The sequence below is a fragment of the Heliconius melpomene genome, chromosome 13 (assembly GCF_056956725.1).
Source record: "Heliconius melpomene rosina isolate 202511_hmr_F chromosome 13, ASM5695672v1, whole genome shotgun sequence".
In the NCBI taxonomy this organism is placed as follows: Eukaryota; Metazoa; Arthropoda; class Insecta; order Lepidoptera; family Nymphalidae; genus Heliconius; species Heliconius melpomene.
Genome location: NC_140401.1, coordinates 2,433,855 through 2,451,719, shown reverse-complemented (window position 1 = coordinate 2,451,719; position 17,865 = coordinate 2,433,855). Strand labels below are relative to the sequence as shown.

Below are 17,865 nucleotides of genomic sequence, written 5' to 3'. Positions count from 1 at the left end.
TAAATTCGCATACAATAAATTGCAAATGGTCACATGATGACAGCATTATCGTTATCTCTTTATTGGTCCTGTTCACGCAGTTATTGAATGAATTAGAGATAGGAGCCTATAATATATTTAACAATGATTGTAATAATTATGCATTGTTTTCATTAATGGTTTAGTATTAATAGACTGCGATTCCTATTCATACTATATGGTGAGTTATGGCTTTTACATAACACGTATGTGTCACACATGTTATTTAATTTGATTTTTATGTGTAGGACTAAACGTAACGAATGTGAGTTTGATTTTCACTTGGGTCAAGTATATTAATTTCAAGGGATTATTCTCATTTCCTCAGTCTGGTAACAGGACATATTGCAGCGTTGAGTTCCATTATTGACGTTGTAATGCCTCAAAAATTCAGTAAAAACTGGGAAACGAAGTGTCTTAACACTTAGTTTTCTCTCTCCTTGCTATATGCGGGATACGGCATGAAGTTAAAAAATACGAAGTAAGTTGTTGTTACCTCAATGCATTTTGTGCTGAAGGTAATACAAATTCCGCCATATAGCAAATATAAAACACCACAAGTGCAGACTATTTTATTTATTTGAATAGTAAACATTATAATTACAGATAATACAATAACAATACAAAAAGATTAGCTTTATTGCTAGATTAATAGTCACGTTGAATACACTACCTACTTTAATGAGAATAAGCTTAGGTACTATATTTATAATATTTCTTACGTTATTGTCTTTTACATATGTTTAAATGAGTACATTTATTGTCACGATTAGTTATAAGAGTAACATGAAGGAGGATAAAAAAATAATGAAGAGCCTCTAAATTAGTAAAATTACTTGATTAATTATAATTTAAAATATTACTTGAATCAATTGGCAGTTGATGGAGTTAAATTATTTCCGATAAGATTAAATTAGATGAACGAATGAATGAAAACAAATCGTTCGTAGATAATAAAATCGAAAAATAAAATTGCAAAGAATGAGTATATTTTACCAAATGTCAGGTTAGTTACATTTTACTTTTTCTTTTATATCTATAGGTATGGTAGGACGGTTAGATTTTGTGAGTCTACTATGTTTGTACTTTTTATGATGAGTTACAGGCACTAAAGCAATTCATACGGAAACCCTCCACTAAAATAAAATTATATAAATTGGTGATAACTGGTCTTGTACCAATAATAATTATTGTTATAAGTAACCTATTACAAGCGGTAAAAGAAACTTACACTACGTTTAATTAACAAATGAATACGAAATAAAAACATAAAAAATATATGTAAATGTTAGATGAACCAATCGACTTTGGCTTGAATATTATATTTAACTTAATTGACTACGTTAAATCAACACAATTCACCTTGTTCACAAGTTCGTACTTCAAAATCTCTCACATACTTAGTTCCAGTTCGAAATAATGAGCTTCATTTAACACTTTATTTTAACCGAAGCATTTGTTATGTTCAAAAACTAAGTCCTTTTTTTAGTAAAACAATAAAAAATACTACTACTTATAGTTCCAATACGCACTTTCCAAGTCAACATTTTTTGCAAAAATCTGTTTGAAATTAACTCAATAATGCTTCTTGCATTATCATAGTAATCTAACTGACATCTCACGTTAAAATTTGAACTTATAATTCAATTTTACGTTGGAGGCCCTTGGTACGGGCCTTCCTGGGTTTGAGCACAGTTTTCGTCTTCAATAAGTTCATCTGAATTATATACAGTTCCCGGCAGCAAAATGTACCGGGCTTGGCTGGAACAAAAAATAGGCATTTTGACTTTGTCTGAATTTTAATCTATTTTTTTTAGCTTCACACTATATCCCGCATATAGCAGCGTAGATAGAGGCAACCAGGGAACCCAGTGTTAACACACTCCATTCCCACTTTCCGACGACAAGTTAACGACACGCTTTGCCTCTTTACTGGAGCGAGGAAATGATGGTATTTGCCACAACTACTATTTTTTTTTAAATTGTATTGCAAATATTTTAGTCATTATACATATGTTTTTTTTTTATCAATTTCTAATGTGACTGTAGAAACATTATTTTTAATTATTAGGTATATAAGTATATTAGTATTGATATTATACAGTTTCTATTTATATTTGTTTGTGACGCTCGACAACCAAACCATTCATATCTTTAACATAAAAAAATAGCTAATATTCGTGTATCATTTATATTTGATAGTTTATCTAGACAAAGAGTTTGTAAAGAAGCTTGAATATTAATAATGGTCAAAATGCTTTTTTTTATATGTTTATTTATTTAGTATATCGATCAAACTTGCTAAAACTTTTGTGTAAAGCAAATCACATCTGTAAAATTTTCGAAATTTTTGAAAGAATGCATTAATTTAAACTAAGTTAAATAGTTAAAATGTTTATACATGATTTTTGAAAAAGCATTTAATTGCACAAAGCTTCCAAAAGCATACTACATAATTTAAGTGCTATATGTTATTTATATGCTTAAGAACTATATTTTGGTATAATTGTATTATTATTATTTTTTATTAAATCTTGCATATGTAAATATTAATTAAATATATATTTTTTGTTATATAGGTCATTATAGTTTTAAATATTTATTTATTTATTTTGTTCACATATTTTTTACTTCTCGTTGATGTCAGCATCATGCTAGATGTTCGTTGTAGTTCCAGCATTATATCTCCTTGCTTTGTTGCTTGCATTAAATATTTTCAATATGTACCATAGTCAGTCATGACAGATTATTAACCATTTACTATTTATATTATTTTAGTAGTGAAATTAAAGGATATAAATAGAAACACAGCAAAGCCAATACTAGTTTATTGATTTAAAAATAATCTTAATCATAATAATATAACATAACAGAAATTAAATCATAATTAAACTTAAATTAACTTATAATACAAACAAGTTTAAATAAAAAAATATATGTCATTAATGTGTATGTATTTTTTGAATGGGATATATTTTAGATGCATTTATCGATGGAGGATGGAAATTAAAATGCCTTTTTTTAACGTAACTCACATTTTAATATAAAATGCGTTCAATTGATCACAGTTTAGAGAAATATTTGACTATGTCATAACAACAAAGATCAACAATATTATAAACATTATTATAGTATACAATCCCAACAAACTAACACTTTACTTTCAAAACCTTAATACTAGGAATATTCTTTTAGGCATTATTGCATTTTAGATCAGTCTATAAAAATATTGATATGGCGAGTTTAAATTGTTTTTTTTTATAAATATCTTTTGAAATTATTATCTAGTCTTTTAATTTAAAATATAATATTAGAGTTGAAATTCAGAATATTCAATATCAAAATGGCAGCTACTACTAATAGTCAAGGAAACGACATTTGAAACAAACTGTCATTAAGCAAATGAATGATAGTAGATCATTCATTTATAGATAATAAAATGCAAAAATTAAATGATACTGAATGACAAAAGATCATAATCAAAATAAAATATAAACTAAAAAAAATGGCAGGCAAGTTTGAAGCCAATCACGCCTTGGCTTCCAAATCGTATTTCTTTTCGTCGGCATCCCTAGAAAAAAAAATAACAAAATAGCAAAAAAAAATTTTGCAAAGAAAAGAAGTTGAACTATTTATTAAATGTTAGTTGATGGGTGTTTATATCCTGTCCACATACATACCAAGTTTTTACCAAAAAGTATTCACTCCCGACACCTGAATTCATCATACTGGCGCCTTCGTCACTACTATCGTCAGTTAAAAACCGTCTTTCTCTGAAAATATCAATCGAAATTCTTGAAATTACGTTTTAAAAAACCGCCATTTTGTTTCCCCGCGTGTAGGTTCCGTGCGTGCAAGCGTTCCCGCTAAGCGTTGCTTTAAATTTTGATGATAATTACGATGATGATTGCTGATGATTATTTTAACGATGATCATTCCATTAAAATAGTATTCGAGATAACAATTGTTCAATTTCTTTTAAATTATATTTTCTTAATTTTCATATTTATTTAAATACATACAACATACTTGAACAAATATGTTATATACAGCCGCCATTTTGTTTTCCCAAATGTAGTTTCTGTGTAAGCGTTTCCATTAAGCATTGTTTTGGATTGTGATAGTAATTGTATGATTTTATTTAATGTTGGATGATGATATAATTCTGATGATCATTTTGGTGATGATTCTTTCAATCCAGTCAACAAGTTGTTCGACTTTTTGATGATTAATGCATTTGTGTCAATTCTTCTTTGTACAGCTGTCTTCTTTGTGCTTTTATTTGTGTACTTTTTTGACGGTCTATAGTTTCAATGTGATAAGGTTTAATTAATGTTCTCTGTTTTGATCTTTTTGTATCATGGTACAAAAATATATTAATCTCCTGAATGATTCAAAAATAAAATTATTGTAGAACAAATTTCATTGATTATCTTTTTATTTTAGTTATAATAGTGTTCCTTGAATTCAGTCAATATATCATTTAAATTCAGTCAATTTATTAATTAATAAATTTGACATTCATATACCTTTTTAAATAATATTGTCATCTTCATATACATGAATAATACATACGTATTTAACATACGTATTTTTTTATGTAAATGTTCTCAGTAGCATTTTTTCTTGGTTTTCTTGTATCATTTTTATATGTTGTGACTTACTTATATATTATGATTAATGAGAAACTTATATTATGTTAATGAAACCCAAAGCCGAAGCAGAATATTGAATAAACGATAGTGATTTTGTAATATCCAATATTCTTATTTAAAGCATTCCAAAAAATATGGGTAAAAATGATCGTTATCTCGTCATTGCCAATTGAGAGTTGACGAGTTGTGGCCGCTATTAAGTTGGCGCACTCAGGGAGAAAATTAAGAAACAGTCCTCAAGTAAAACTTGTGCAGCAATCTACAGCTAACTTTAGAGTAGCCATAACTGGTCAACCATACTAAGTTATCAATATTTGAAAATAGTAAGAATTTACGTACCTGTAGAATACATAGTGTTGCAACATAAAGAATATGTCAAAGATCAAGCTGAACAGTCCCAAGCCAAATTTCGTTGCGTCCCCGAAAAATGAGATCCAATCGTTATAATTATACGCGTTGAGTGTCATTTGTAGGACAGAGAGGAAACCACCGATGAAGTCGAGGAAAATGTTGCCGATACTCCAACCGACTGTCGATTTGCGTTTGTAGTTCATGTACGCCTGGAAACATAAGAAAATTATTTTAGAAGTCAATTATCATTAATAAATACTTTATTATTATTATTAATTTCGCTCTCAGCGCTCAGAGTCGCAGGCGAGAAGATGTTATATATAATCACGAAATAGGCTACCATGGCGCAGTAACACAACGCAACGGTTGTGGGTTCGATTCCAAATCAAAGGATTTAATATTTTTATTTCATCCATGCAATATCCCGAAAATTTATTATTATTAGTTATTGCTATAATTATTACAATTAATCAACTATTATTCAATGTCATTGACTTCAATATTCTTCGATCAACTATACACTAGATTAAGGATTACAGTCTAAAAAACAGCTCAAGAAATAAGAGCACAAAAGGCGTTGTGTTCTTATTTTTATTTTAGTATGGTCCACCTTAGCCAACGTGCGGATGTGTTGAAATGTCTCTGTGTGCTTTATAATATCAGTAAGTCAGTTAAACAATTAAATGCAAATATTTCATCGTTTGGCCAATATTTGCGACTGCGAATATTGGTTGACTTCTAAGTTCTATTTAAAAAAAATCAACTTCACGCTGTACCCCGCACATAACAGGGTAGGCAGAGGGAACCCAGTGTTAAGACACTCTGTTCCCCACTTTCTGTCGAATTCTGGAGGCATTGCGTGTTCAGTGACAGAACTAGTACAGTATATTTGATCGAAGTCAATATCCTATAACCTATAACTACCCACATATCGTACCTGTGGAACATATTTAATGAGTGTGATGCACAGTTTAATATAACTGCAATAATATAGGAAGTCGAGCCAGGCTATAACGCTGGCGGCGCCGAGGCTCGCTGTTATTATGACGACGGCGCTGAACACCGCGAGTATACTGCGACCGGCTGTTGATACGCGTTGGTCTTCTCTCTGGAATGAAAAAAAAATATATAATAATAACTTTCATTAGGTGTCAAACCCACAATCGTCGCGTTAACAGTTAGACGCTGTGCTTCTGTGCCATGACAGCATTTAATTATGATACCGAATTAAAGTTATTAAAATATTAATAAAAAATATGATAAATAAATATATTAATAAAACTTACCTCATACATAAAACACTGTGCAATAGTAATAAGAGTCGCAAAAGCGGCGTGCAATGAAAAGAACACGTCGTTCAGTTGTACCGGGTTCAAACCCCGCGGGTGGCGGCTGAAGTATTCACTCTGGAAATAAAAAAAAACATATAATTATATCGATTTCATTAGATATGTACATTATATGATGTATAGTATACATGCATAATGCACATATAAAAAAATATATTTTCAATATCCAAAATTCTCTCGCTTCTTAATGCATATTACGTAATACTTTATTTATTTATACGTATTTTCTTACAAATTTTATCTATCATGTGAAGAAGGCAATAGTAACTTAGTGAAAAACCCGTTCCCGACCCCACTTTATACCTACTTTATGTAAAGTTTTTCCATAATATTATATGCCGTCAGACATTTACTAAGAACTTTATAATGTTTACTAAAAACTTTTAATGTTTATATTTATTGATAAATATTAACTACAGTAGGTACAGTCGATAAGTCGAGTCGAGTGGCTGCCCTGAAGTTAGCTGTCAACAGCTGCGCAGATTTCATTGTAAGATTTTTTTAACTTTTAATATTTTTTTCGTGAGTACTTCTCTCCGAAATTGTTCAGAAAACCTAAGTTTAGAGCAGCCACGACTCTTAGAGCGTACTATATATTTAGATTTTAAAACCAACCTGTATAGCTTTAGAGAAGTACAATCCACAGTTGAACAACGAATACATAGTAAATCCCATAATATTTAGAGCTAAGAAATCAAAGTTTAATCCAACGACGCTTTTTCTTTTGAAATTGATATAAATTTGCGGGTAGAAGGACACAGACCAAGCAATGAAGTAAATCCATCCCATTATATAGGAAATAATGTATATTGCGTGAGAATGCATCACTGTGATGCGTAGAAACACTGTATCCAAGCTGAAAATTAAAGAAAAAATATATGTTATTTAAATTATTTCCATAAATATATATTAATGTAAATTTGTTTTTTTTTAATATACGGGGCACTAAGATTTATTGACAAAAAATAACTTACTTAACAATCCCAGTAGGGGTAACATTGAAGGTGACTTCCGAGTGTCCCGGGCTCTTCCCGTACGCGCATATATCGTGCGTTATCTCCGCCGTGGTGTTGGGCTCGTCCGTACCCGGTATGTCTATTGTGGAGGGTATAAACTGTACTATATCCGGATGTTGGATTTGAGCAGCAACTTGGAGTGACGTGTTGTATTCACCGCTGAAACGTTGATTTACTTAATTTTTATCTGTTTTTTTTATTCATCTTCTCCCTGGATCCCGCATGTAGGCTAGGCAAAGGGAGCCTAGTGTTAAGACACTTCGTTCCCCATTTTACGCTAAATAATGGAGATATTGCGTCAAGTAGCAAACAACGTCACGCACCAGAGCGAAGAAATGAAAATATTAAATATTTAATTTCGAATGGGAATCGAACCTACAACCCGTCGGGTTTATAACTTATTATTTATTCGGTCAACGACAAGTGCAGCGTTTTATTGCGGCCCATAGCACACAATGACATACAAATGGACAGTAAATTAAGACCATCTAGCATAGACTACTTCGTGTAGACCCCCCAAAATGCGTATTGCATTTGTAATAAAAGTCATAGTATATCATTAACCTTTATATAATTTCACAATATTCATTTAACCAATAATTGTTTATAAATTTTAACTATCTGAAACTTTAACTCGTGATAACACATGATAACATATCATGTGGGTTTTTTAAAAAATATGACCTATTTTTGTCAAAATATTTATGAATAAAATATAAACTATGGATAAGAAAGAATTATGAGATAAGAATAAAAAAGCCGAAAGGAACTTACATTTGTACCAATTGAAACAATCTTGTCTCATCCACAATTAGATTTAGGTCATTTATATTCACATACATTTTCTCAATTTGACCCTGGGCCATGGGTAATCCTGAAAATTAAGAAAAATAACAAATTACTAAAGTAATAATATTAGGTATGAATATTTATAATTCATTGATTAGGAAACAATTCATAGAAATGTGATAAGTGAATATTAAAAAGTTAAGAGTGGCCAAAAATATTTAGAGAATGTTCACATTTTTGCAAAACATTTATTTGTATGAAATTAATAGAGTACCATTTTATGTTATAATTTGTTATTTTCATTCATTCTCCCTTATATGTAAAACCAATAAACAAAGTGTTTGACATTTTCAAATTATTAAATTCTTATTTTTTGTATATTTGTCAGTTTTTCAATTTAATTTTAAATTAATAAATTAATTAAATTTTTATTTTTATCTATAAAGATTCGATTTATAATCATAATGTTTACTTACCAAACGAAAACATGGCTAAGAGACAGAAGCTTAACCTATGACTAGATGTTCTTCCCGCCCTGCCCGAGAGAAGCGAATCGAAGCGCGCCATTTTTATTATTTTTCTATCTGCGGACAAGTATAAATATTTTAGTAAATAATTAAATATAATAAAAAAATCATAAAAATTGTAATGATTGTGAGATCCGTTCGCAAATGAAAAAGCAAATTAAAATACGTTTTTATGTTAATCTTAAAAATTTACGACAAACATAAAATGTCGATAAAAGTAACGAAGTAGTGAAAATGGTTTATAATACACAAACACATAAAATTTTCAAGTTGGTTTTCAAGGTTACAAAAGTAAGCTGTAGGGGATCTAGTATAGAGACATTGCGTTGTCCATCGTTCGATTTTTGAGACAAAGGGCGTTATGTGGCGGAGTTCAACCATCAGCCTTCCTCTCCCGGAGCTGATCAATAAAAAAAAATCATTCCTACGAGTGGGGGACTACGAAAACTATTGTGTTATATTGGCTAAATATAATTTTAAGAAAAGTAAAACTACGTTATACCTACAAGCAATTAGGATTTTTTATGAGAGATGGATGAGATTAAGTCTGAGATTTTAAAGTTGTTTTTCCTTATTCGCGTTTTGCTTTATCTAATTTCGCTTTTACGTTATCCACTATGTATATTATTTAATTGCTTATATAAAAATATATAAGGTATTTAAATATACCTATTTTATGGCTCAATTTTATACACAATGAACTCTAAAAGATGTCATTGAAAGAAAAAACCCACAACTTCCGTAGGAATGTAGCGTGACAATAATACAAAAACAAAACATCCTTTGTTTTTACCTACAAAGTGAAGCAGATCGCTTCAATTGTCACAAAAAATAACACTCGTTAAATTACTGAACAATTCTATGAAAAGGCAATCTAAAAAAAATGTTTTTATATTCTGATATACCAAATAATTATACAATTTCACTAATAAGTTTTACAAGTTATTTGTCATATTTAAGCAAACTTACCTAGTATTATATTGGCAATAATAGTAAATTTGTAACTACCGTCTCGTTGCAAATATAAACCGAAAACCCAAGTAAATTACAAAGATCAATTTACTTTACAAGAATATAATGCAAGTTAGAAAATATCTAAAGACATTTTAAAACACTAAAAGGCACTATACTAATATTTTGATACTTTTTTCCTACTATAAGTGACGTCAATAAAAACTAGTATCATTGAAAATAACAACGATCGTGACCGGTTTAAAGATCGCGAGTGGCAATGATTTGTGAACTTGATCGGAGCGACAAGTTCTCTTAACACATATACAAGAAATTATTTTTAAAATATGCATAAGTATATAGCTTAAAAAAGTAGTTGAAATATTATATTCAGCATTTTCTATGCAGAAACCTAAAAAACTAAGTTAAGTTAATAGTATTGGGGCATTAATAGATATAATAGAACCAAAAACAAAGAAAAAATATCTATATGTCGGCTAATCTCAAGAATGGGTTAACCGATTTAAATGGCGTTTTCATTTAACATAACTTAACATTTTATGTTTGTTTTATTTCAATCGGTTAAAAAAAAAGGTTATATCAATATAAAATATGTTATTCGATTAAACAAGTGTATATGTATAGTAACAGCTTGTTTTACTGAATTGGCACAGATTTTAGTTTTTATTACATAGATCTTGCCATAAAAATGATAATATTATTAGAACACGAAAGAAATTCTGATTAATGAATAAAAAATCAAGCGTGTGAAGCCACGAGCGGGTAGCTAGTATCCATTAAATATATAAATAGATTTCTAAACCTGCAAACGCGTTTCATTATCTACTATCTACCACATAGATCTTTAGCAAAATATAAATAAAAGATATTACTACTATATCTAATATAAAGACACATTAATAAGCATAACTGGTAATAATTGTTAGATTATGATGTAAAAATGCAATTTATTTTTATATTATAATGTACCTACATAAAAATGACTTATAATTAAGATAACAGCGGTCATAAGAACACACAATATTTAATAGCATTAAAAAACAAATATTTAAAAACTAAGATAAATGGACAATTACCTACAACTTCAATATTTCAGTTCCAAAATTAAATTATTATTATAAAAATCTGTCTGGTATTTTCCATAATCATATAATATTTATTTACGTGTTAAATTCTTAATTGTATGAATTATACTTTCAAATTCATCATATTCAAAATGTTTAAATAAGCATATAAATTTTGTTTGCAATCTATTGTGTATAGTTCATTTTAAAATAAGCGACTTTTAAAAATATAGGTACTAATATTATTTGTTGAGAAAGAAAAGGATAGGAATTATGGATAGAAATATTTCAGTAAATAACGAATTTCCACTGAATCTGTGGTTACGAATATCTAATCGTCTATTCTTTAATAACACAGATAACAAATGATAATAAGTTTAACTTTTAACACATGTTTTCTCAAGGCATCTTATTTAACATTCTTAAAGCCGATCACATTATTCGTTCGCGTGACCAATTTCCATCATTAACTAACTACAAATTGTTAATTCATATGACATTGCGTGAGTTAATCCTTACGCAGATTATACAAACATACAGGCACATGTATGTATATTAACTATCTGCGAATTAAACTACCAGTTTAAGATACAGTTTATTCTATACTGCTTCTTCTGTCTATTGATTAAATACCGTTTTTGCTTGAATTTGATAGAAGCTTTAATACATTTAGTGATGTGACACCATCGAGTGCGGTCCATCGACCTTGCTTGTCAATACACAACAGTAATTAGGCCGAATGGTCCTTAATATGTAATAAAGATAGCACAGATAATAATTATATACAGCCAGGAATAATAAAAATAATAGTGATACTTTTCTTTTTCAAACAGATTGTTATTTATAATTCCGGTAATTAAAACGTTTATCTAATATATTTTAAATGCACGAAACTATCTGTCTTTATCAATGTGATAAAATAAAAACAGAATTTATTAATGGAACCATTACTAATTAATGATAACGTTATTAAAAAAAATAATTAATTATTTATATCATAGTTCACTTCAGAAATTCGTCATAGTTCAAAATTGTAATGTATAGATTTATTATCCAAATTATTTATATAAAAATATATATTTAATCATTTATTATATTGGAGTGTGGGACAAAACCAATCTAAGAATCGAAAATAAACCATTTTATTTTATTTCTTTTTGTGAGATATGTGACAACCGTTATCGCGACCCAAAATCCAGTTTATAAGCAGAATGTCAGATTATGCTCTTTTCTTCTAATAAACATATGAAACAACCTTGTACAATGACAAGAGTTCCATAGATATTTACAATCGAGCTCAGATAAAAAGTATTTTATAAATTTATATCTACAAAATACATGCATATGTACATTACAGGATACTTCGAATATTGTCAAATATTTTTTACCTATATATTTCTATAGATAACATGAGAATAAAATGTCGCAATTTAATTAATCTCAAAGAAATATCTATATTTAAATTACATATAGTTATAAACACGTTTTAAATGAAAGACGCTAGGCTAAGCCGGCGTTGTTAAAATTCAATTAAAAGTACTGTGGTTTATTTTATGATCTTAGTTAGGTTAAACTAAGGTCCTTAGGTAATCTTGTTCGACAATTAGTAAATGTTAAAATCGCGACAGCTTGTGGGTTCGATTCCCACTCAAGGCGAGAGAAAAAAAGACAACAAAACATAAAAAGAAAACAATTAGTATATTAGAACAGGATAGCGTAGAACAGTGTCACCGCTATTCCTTTTAAAAAGATATCCGTTATGTAAACAAAAAACGAGTAAATGCTTGAACACCCATTTGTACTTAACAAGCGCTAACTGCGGTGGTAACACGGTCAGTGGAGGAAAGCGAACTTTCGCGACATCATCAGATACTAGTACATACCCTATACAGCTTTTTAGATTTTTCCAGTGATCTAGAACGTGTTTGTAGCGGTAATAATTAATTGGCTCCCACTATATTTCAAATTGCAACGACAATAAAAAAAATTACTCAATCTCGCGCTGTATCCCGCATACAGCAGGGTAGGCAGTGGGAACCGAGTATTAAAACACTTCGGTCCTACACCTTTGCGTGTTGAGTGGCAGAACACTACGCCGGGCTTTTTGTCTTGTTGCCAGAGAGGAAAAATTAAAATATTTATAAATAATAATTCATTCCCTTGAGTGGGGATTGAAAAAATGTAAAAATTTCGATACCTACATGATAATTATCATTAAAAGGATTTAGTCTACCACTTCAATAAATCTTTGATTGGTTGTAAATACAAAAAACTATACTAGAGACGCGCCTTAATTGAACAGTATTAAATTTCGAGAAACAAAATGAACTCAACTAGGTCGCCACCATGTTCGTTAGAAAATTAATTCAGTTAACAAGTTACGCAATGGAAAGCCTACTGACATTACATTGTTAAAAGGCTACGAAACTACTGTTAATTGAAATGCCATAATTTCTTAATTAATATGCAACTCGTGGCTACCTACCGCTTACTTACATGTACGATACAAATTTTATTAAAACTGTTACTAATTATTACTATATACAAATTATTTCATATACAAACTATCACTACAATTACATTACTTTTTGTTACTTTTACTTCTTTTAACTTAACTTCTTTAATCGTGGTATAATCAAAACTATTTTTTTAAAATTCCTTTTTTAATCGTGGTATAATCAAAACCTAGAAAGAAATCACATAGCAAGGTAGGCAGAGGAAACGTACTGTTAAGATTTAGGAACGGAGTATCTTAATACTCCGCTTCTCATTTTCCACCTCAACACATCGCCATGCCATATCTACCAGTACGGTACATTTTTTTTTAAATATAAATATTTCCTCGAATTCAGTCAGAACGAGTCCATATTAGTAGACTAATATGGATTCTATGTTAACTCCTAAATATTTTACATTTACTTGTCCTTAGCCTCATTACAGATGATAAATCTCGGCAGTTCAACTTGTAAAACCTTTTCATTATAATTAAAAGTTAATTTACTTTCATTAAAAAAAATACGAACGCCTCACGGGTGGGTACTTTTAAAAAAACTTAATTAGTTTCGCAATTAAGAATCGTCTAACCATTCCGTATTATCAACGACCAATTAAGTACAATAGCCGCAATCAATTGAGCACAACAAGTAAAAACGCAATCGAAGCGAAATTTAAAAGATTTCGATGACAGACTAAAATACAGATGCCACACACGCGACAAAGAAACTACTTGTTGAGTGAACAAAAACACGCGAGTCAACGAACCCGATGCGAATAATGACAGCCTTCGTTCGTGAAGATATTTAGGTTCTTATGTCAGAGTCGACATTTTTAGTGGAGATAGAATAGCTTCTTCGATCACCGCACACAGCGACGTACTACAAGACATGCAGTGCAAATAAAACATATAAAATAATATTATTTAATTGAAGAACCTTTTAGTTATTAGAAAAACATAATTCCTTTTATCATTTTTTTAAATAATTTCTTCTTATTACGGTTTTCATATTTAAAATTTCTAACTTTATCGGTTTTTAGTGGACGTCACCATATGTAGGTAATATGCAAACTAATGTTATTTAATATTACACTGGTATTTTTTTATTTATATCATTGCTTGATTTTCCTTTTTTTCTTAAAATTAATATAATAAGAAAAATAATTTAATTTAAACTGTTACTGTTATAAACAAAATAATTCCTTTCCTATTTGTGGTTTTGACCATATAATATGACCAAAATAGTCCAGACTGTATAAATATGTACATATTATTGCATTACATTAGTTGTATACAGTTGCCTGTCAAACTACGCATTAAGTAAATTTTAAATATATTTAAAATTATAATAAAAAGGATTAGTAACAATATGTACATATGCTAATTATTGCATAAGTTATTTTCTGAATGTAAACGTGCGCTACGTTTTTCCTATCGTAAAGTATAGTATACTTTTGTACTCCATACCCTACATACGAATATCGTATATGAGTTATATTTTGATCATAATACGAATACATTTATTGATTAATACTATAACTACAATGCCCTGAAAAAATTGTATCTTAACTAGGTTCCCTACTGTTTGTGGGATACAGATTCAAATTTAAGAATTTTAAGAGGCCGTCGTGACGCAGCGGCACAAGGGTGTGACTGTAACGCGACGGTTGTGGGTTCGATCCCCAATCGGGGAAGTGAAATATTTAATTACGTCTATATTTCCATTTCTTCGCTCTGGTGTCGATGCGAAACGCTGCGTTGACTTCTGGCACTCAATACGCAATGCCTCTACAATTCGGCAGAAAGTAACGAACGGGGTAACGAAGTGTCTTAACATCAGGAACATGGAATCCCTCTGCCTACCCTCCTGGGTGCGGGATACAATGTGAAGCTGTTTTATAACTTTGTAGTGTAGTGATGTATATTTATAATATAAAGTTACGGAATCATTATTCCATGATTGTCTGTATAACGGGAAATGCAATTATGTATGTACCAAAATTAAGGGTAACTACAGTAAAAAAACTGTTTGTAAATTATTATCACTGTAAAATAAAATGTTGCTGTTACTGTAAGATAAGAAAAAAATTAAAATATAAGTCGGTAATAGCGATCTTAAAATATAACATAGTTTTTAATTTGGGAGAATATTTGTACTATAAACATGTTCGTTTTACTATTATATTTATTATTTAACAAAAACCAATCAACAAGTATGGCTGTGAAAGAAAGCTACGGGAAGAACACAGTGACATATCACCAAGATCTCACTATCTGGCAAAAGAAATTAAAAAGTACCATTTGATCAATAACTTACATGAATAATTAAATATCATAAAAGTAATTAGTCCACTATAGCAGTTAAACATTATTGATCTACGTTTGTTCGAGTATCGCACCATAAATGGATTGGGTTTTTACCACATTATCTATACAAGTATTTTTTTATTAAAGCCTATATGACAAAACTAGTATTATATAAGTTATTTCTTGTTTTCTAATTTTCTTAAAATAGCGAAGAATATTTACGTAATTAAGAATAATCAACTCATTATTCAAAACTTATATATTATAAATATTATTTAAATATCTATTCTTTATTCTTTATAGATACTAGAGCTAGAGACTATTGGTAAAATTTTAAATATTACAATTTTTCTTAACGTTCGAGTATTTTCCACGGTTGGATGGTTGGAAATAATTCACTAGTGAAATTTTAACCTTTACTACCTACTTGATGTACCTGCCTACCTTGGTAGATGAATGTAATTTAAAACATATTATTTCATTGTGTAGAAGCGCCTAATATTTGAGCATCCTGTAGCCGAGGCAATTATGTGGACGCAGCACAAATAAGTCCAGTCTGGCGAAACAGGATTTCGACCTGTTCTTATTTATCTTTCATATAATTTAGCAATTTCGTATTTCTTTTTTAGTTTAAAATATATGAAAATAGTAATTGTGGCCGCCGCAGCACTGTGGGAGTTGGTTGTGGGTTTGAAAAAATTTACAGAAAATAGGGAACGGAATATTTTAACACTATTACTAGATTACCCCCGCCTACCCTGCAATACCCATGCGAAAAAAAAACATGAAATAATAATAATCTTTCTATGTGTATACTGACGTCAGATAATTCTTTATAATAATAATAATAATTTATTATTAATTTTCACCTACACAATAGGTGAATAAAATATGATTTACTCGTACACTTATTACTTTCAGTAAATTTATGATGAACATTAAATAAAAACTATTCTATGTTATATACTCTGTTATATACTCTGTTATATTCTCTGTCATTTCATGTTATCGTTCGCCATTACGTGAATGTCAATATTTTCACAAAGCCATAACAATCAACTTCCCTTGAATACAAACAATGAGGTAAAATAATCTGTGCTTAACACTAAAACGCAGACATATTAAGAAATTTATAAGATAAGCAACAAAACAGTATATTATGTTTATTATAATTGTAGTTTTACCTACTGCATTTTTTCTATATGAATTAATTTTAAGTTAATTTAGTATAATAAATATTAAAAATATACGTAAAAAATATTATGTTTGGAACTCATTCAATAATTACCATTCAAACTGCTGTACTTATTCTAATTATCATATCGACTGGGTAATACCTTTAGACGGCTAAACAGTTAACTTACTCTAAATTATTTCACAGACGCTATCTGTTTATATTTTTAGTTTTAACATGTAATATCTGTCAAATTTAAGTATTTAAATGTTTTTATAAGAAACAATATTATTAGTAAAGATATAACACAACAGCCCCTAAGTTTCAATTCAAGCCAGTATGTCCTGAGATTAGGGCGTTCAACCAAACAAACTCCCAGCTATGTTTACAACATTATTTTAGATGAATAAATAACAAACTTATTGTTTTAAGCAACGTAAATAAATTCGCTCTATTTTATATTTACAGTTCAAAACCTTGGATGTAATAAATACAGCTGGCAGTAACCGCACAGCAGTAATTTATTTAGACCGTCGAATAATTCGAATTATTATAAGCTAAGATACCTATTAAACGTGGTCAGCCACTAGTTTTACGTTGTATCTAGTGTCCTGGAACCTAGTGTTAAAACACTCCATTCCCCACTTCTCGCTGAATTTTTCGAGGCATTGCATGTTAAGTGGCAAGACTGAACGCCGAGCTTTTGCCAAAGCGAAAACATTAATAAATAATAATCCATTCCCCCGAGTGGGATCGGACCCACAACCATCGCGTTAAAGCCTTTGCACCTCTGCGCCACGACGGTCTCAGTATAGAATGAATCATGTAATACAGGCTATAATGAATAAGCTGTAACATACATAATATTTTCTTTGTAACGTAATTTTATAATATGACATTAAATACAGTTTTAAAAATAACAATAAAAATAGTATAAAATGATTAATTGTAATAATATTCACATATATACCAGAAAAGATATAGATATAAAAAAAAGATATAGGCTTAGTATAATATATTTAACCAAACTGAACAGAAACACTATGGAAAATCTGCAATGTGCGGTTATACTAATCATAGTTCAGTTCCAAAATAAACCTAGGAACTAGGAACACTATCGTAACTTCATTTATGTTTATTTCTATGTTT

General features: G+C 29.7%; 1 protein-coding gene across 6 annotated transcripts in view; it reads right to left on the bottom strand.

Moving 5' to 3' along the window:
- Positions 1-579: 579 nt before the first annotated feature.
- The window catches only part of Ctns (lysosomal cystine transporter cystinosin), a 28,696-nt gene continuing 11,410 nt past the window's right edge, over positions 580-17,865 (bottom strand). For 3 of the 6 annotated variants that reach the window (XM_085195824.1, XM_085195826.1, XM_085195825.1), the window contains 9 exons: positions 8,655-8,762; positions 8,164-8,263; positions 7,348-7,548; positions 6,989-7,229; positions 6,311-6,430; positions 5,962-6,132; positions 5,013-5,233; positions 3,699-3,791; positions 2,832-3,589 (listed from right to left, as the gene is read on the bottom strand). In XM_085195824.1, the coding sequence (XP_085051950.1) occupies positions 3,547-3,589; positions 3,699-3,791; positions 5,013-5,233; positions 5,962-6,132; positions 6,311-6,430; positions 6,989-7,229; positions 7,348-7,548; positions 8,164-8,263; positions 8,655-8,745 (1,281 nt within the window). In that variant the 5' untranslated portion in view covers positions 8,746-8,762 and the 3' untranslated portion in view covers positions 2,832-3,546. Of the gene's footprint in view, positions 1,780-2,831; positions 3,590-3,698; positions 3,792-5,012; positions 5,234-5,961; positions 6,133-6,310; positions 6,431-6,988; positions 7,230-7,347; positions 7,549-8,163; positions 8,264-8,654; positions 8,763-9,674; positions 9,919-17,865 lie in introns of those variants that run through there. The other 3 variants (XM_085195827.1, XM_085195828.1, XM_085195829.1) reach the window with 3 other exon arrangements.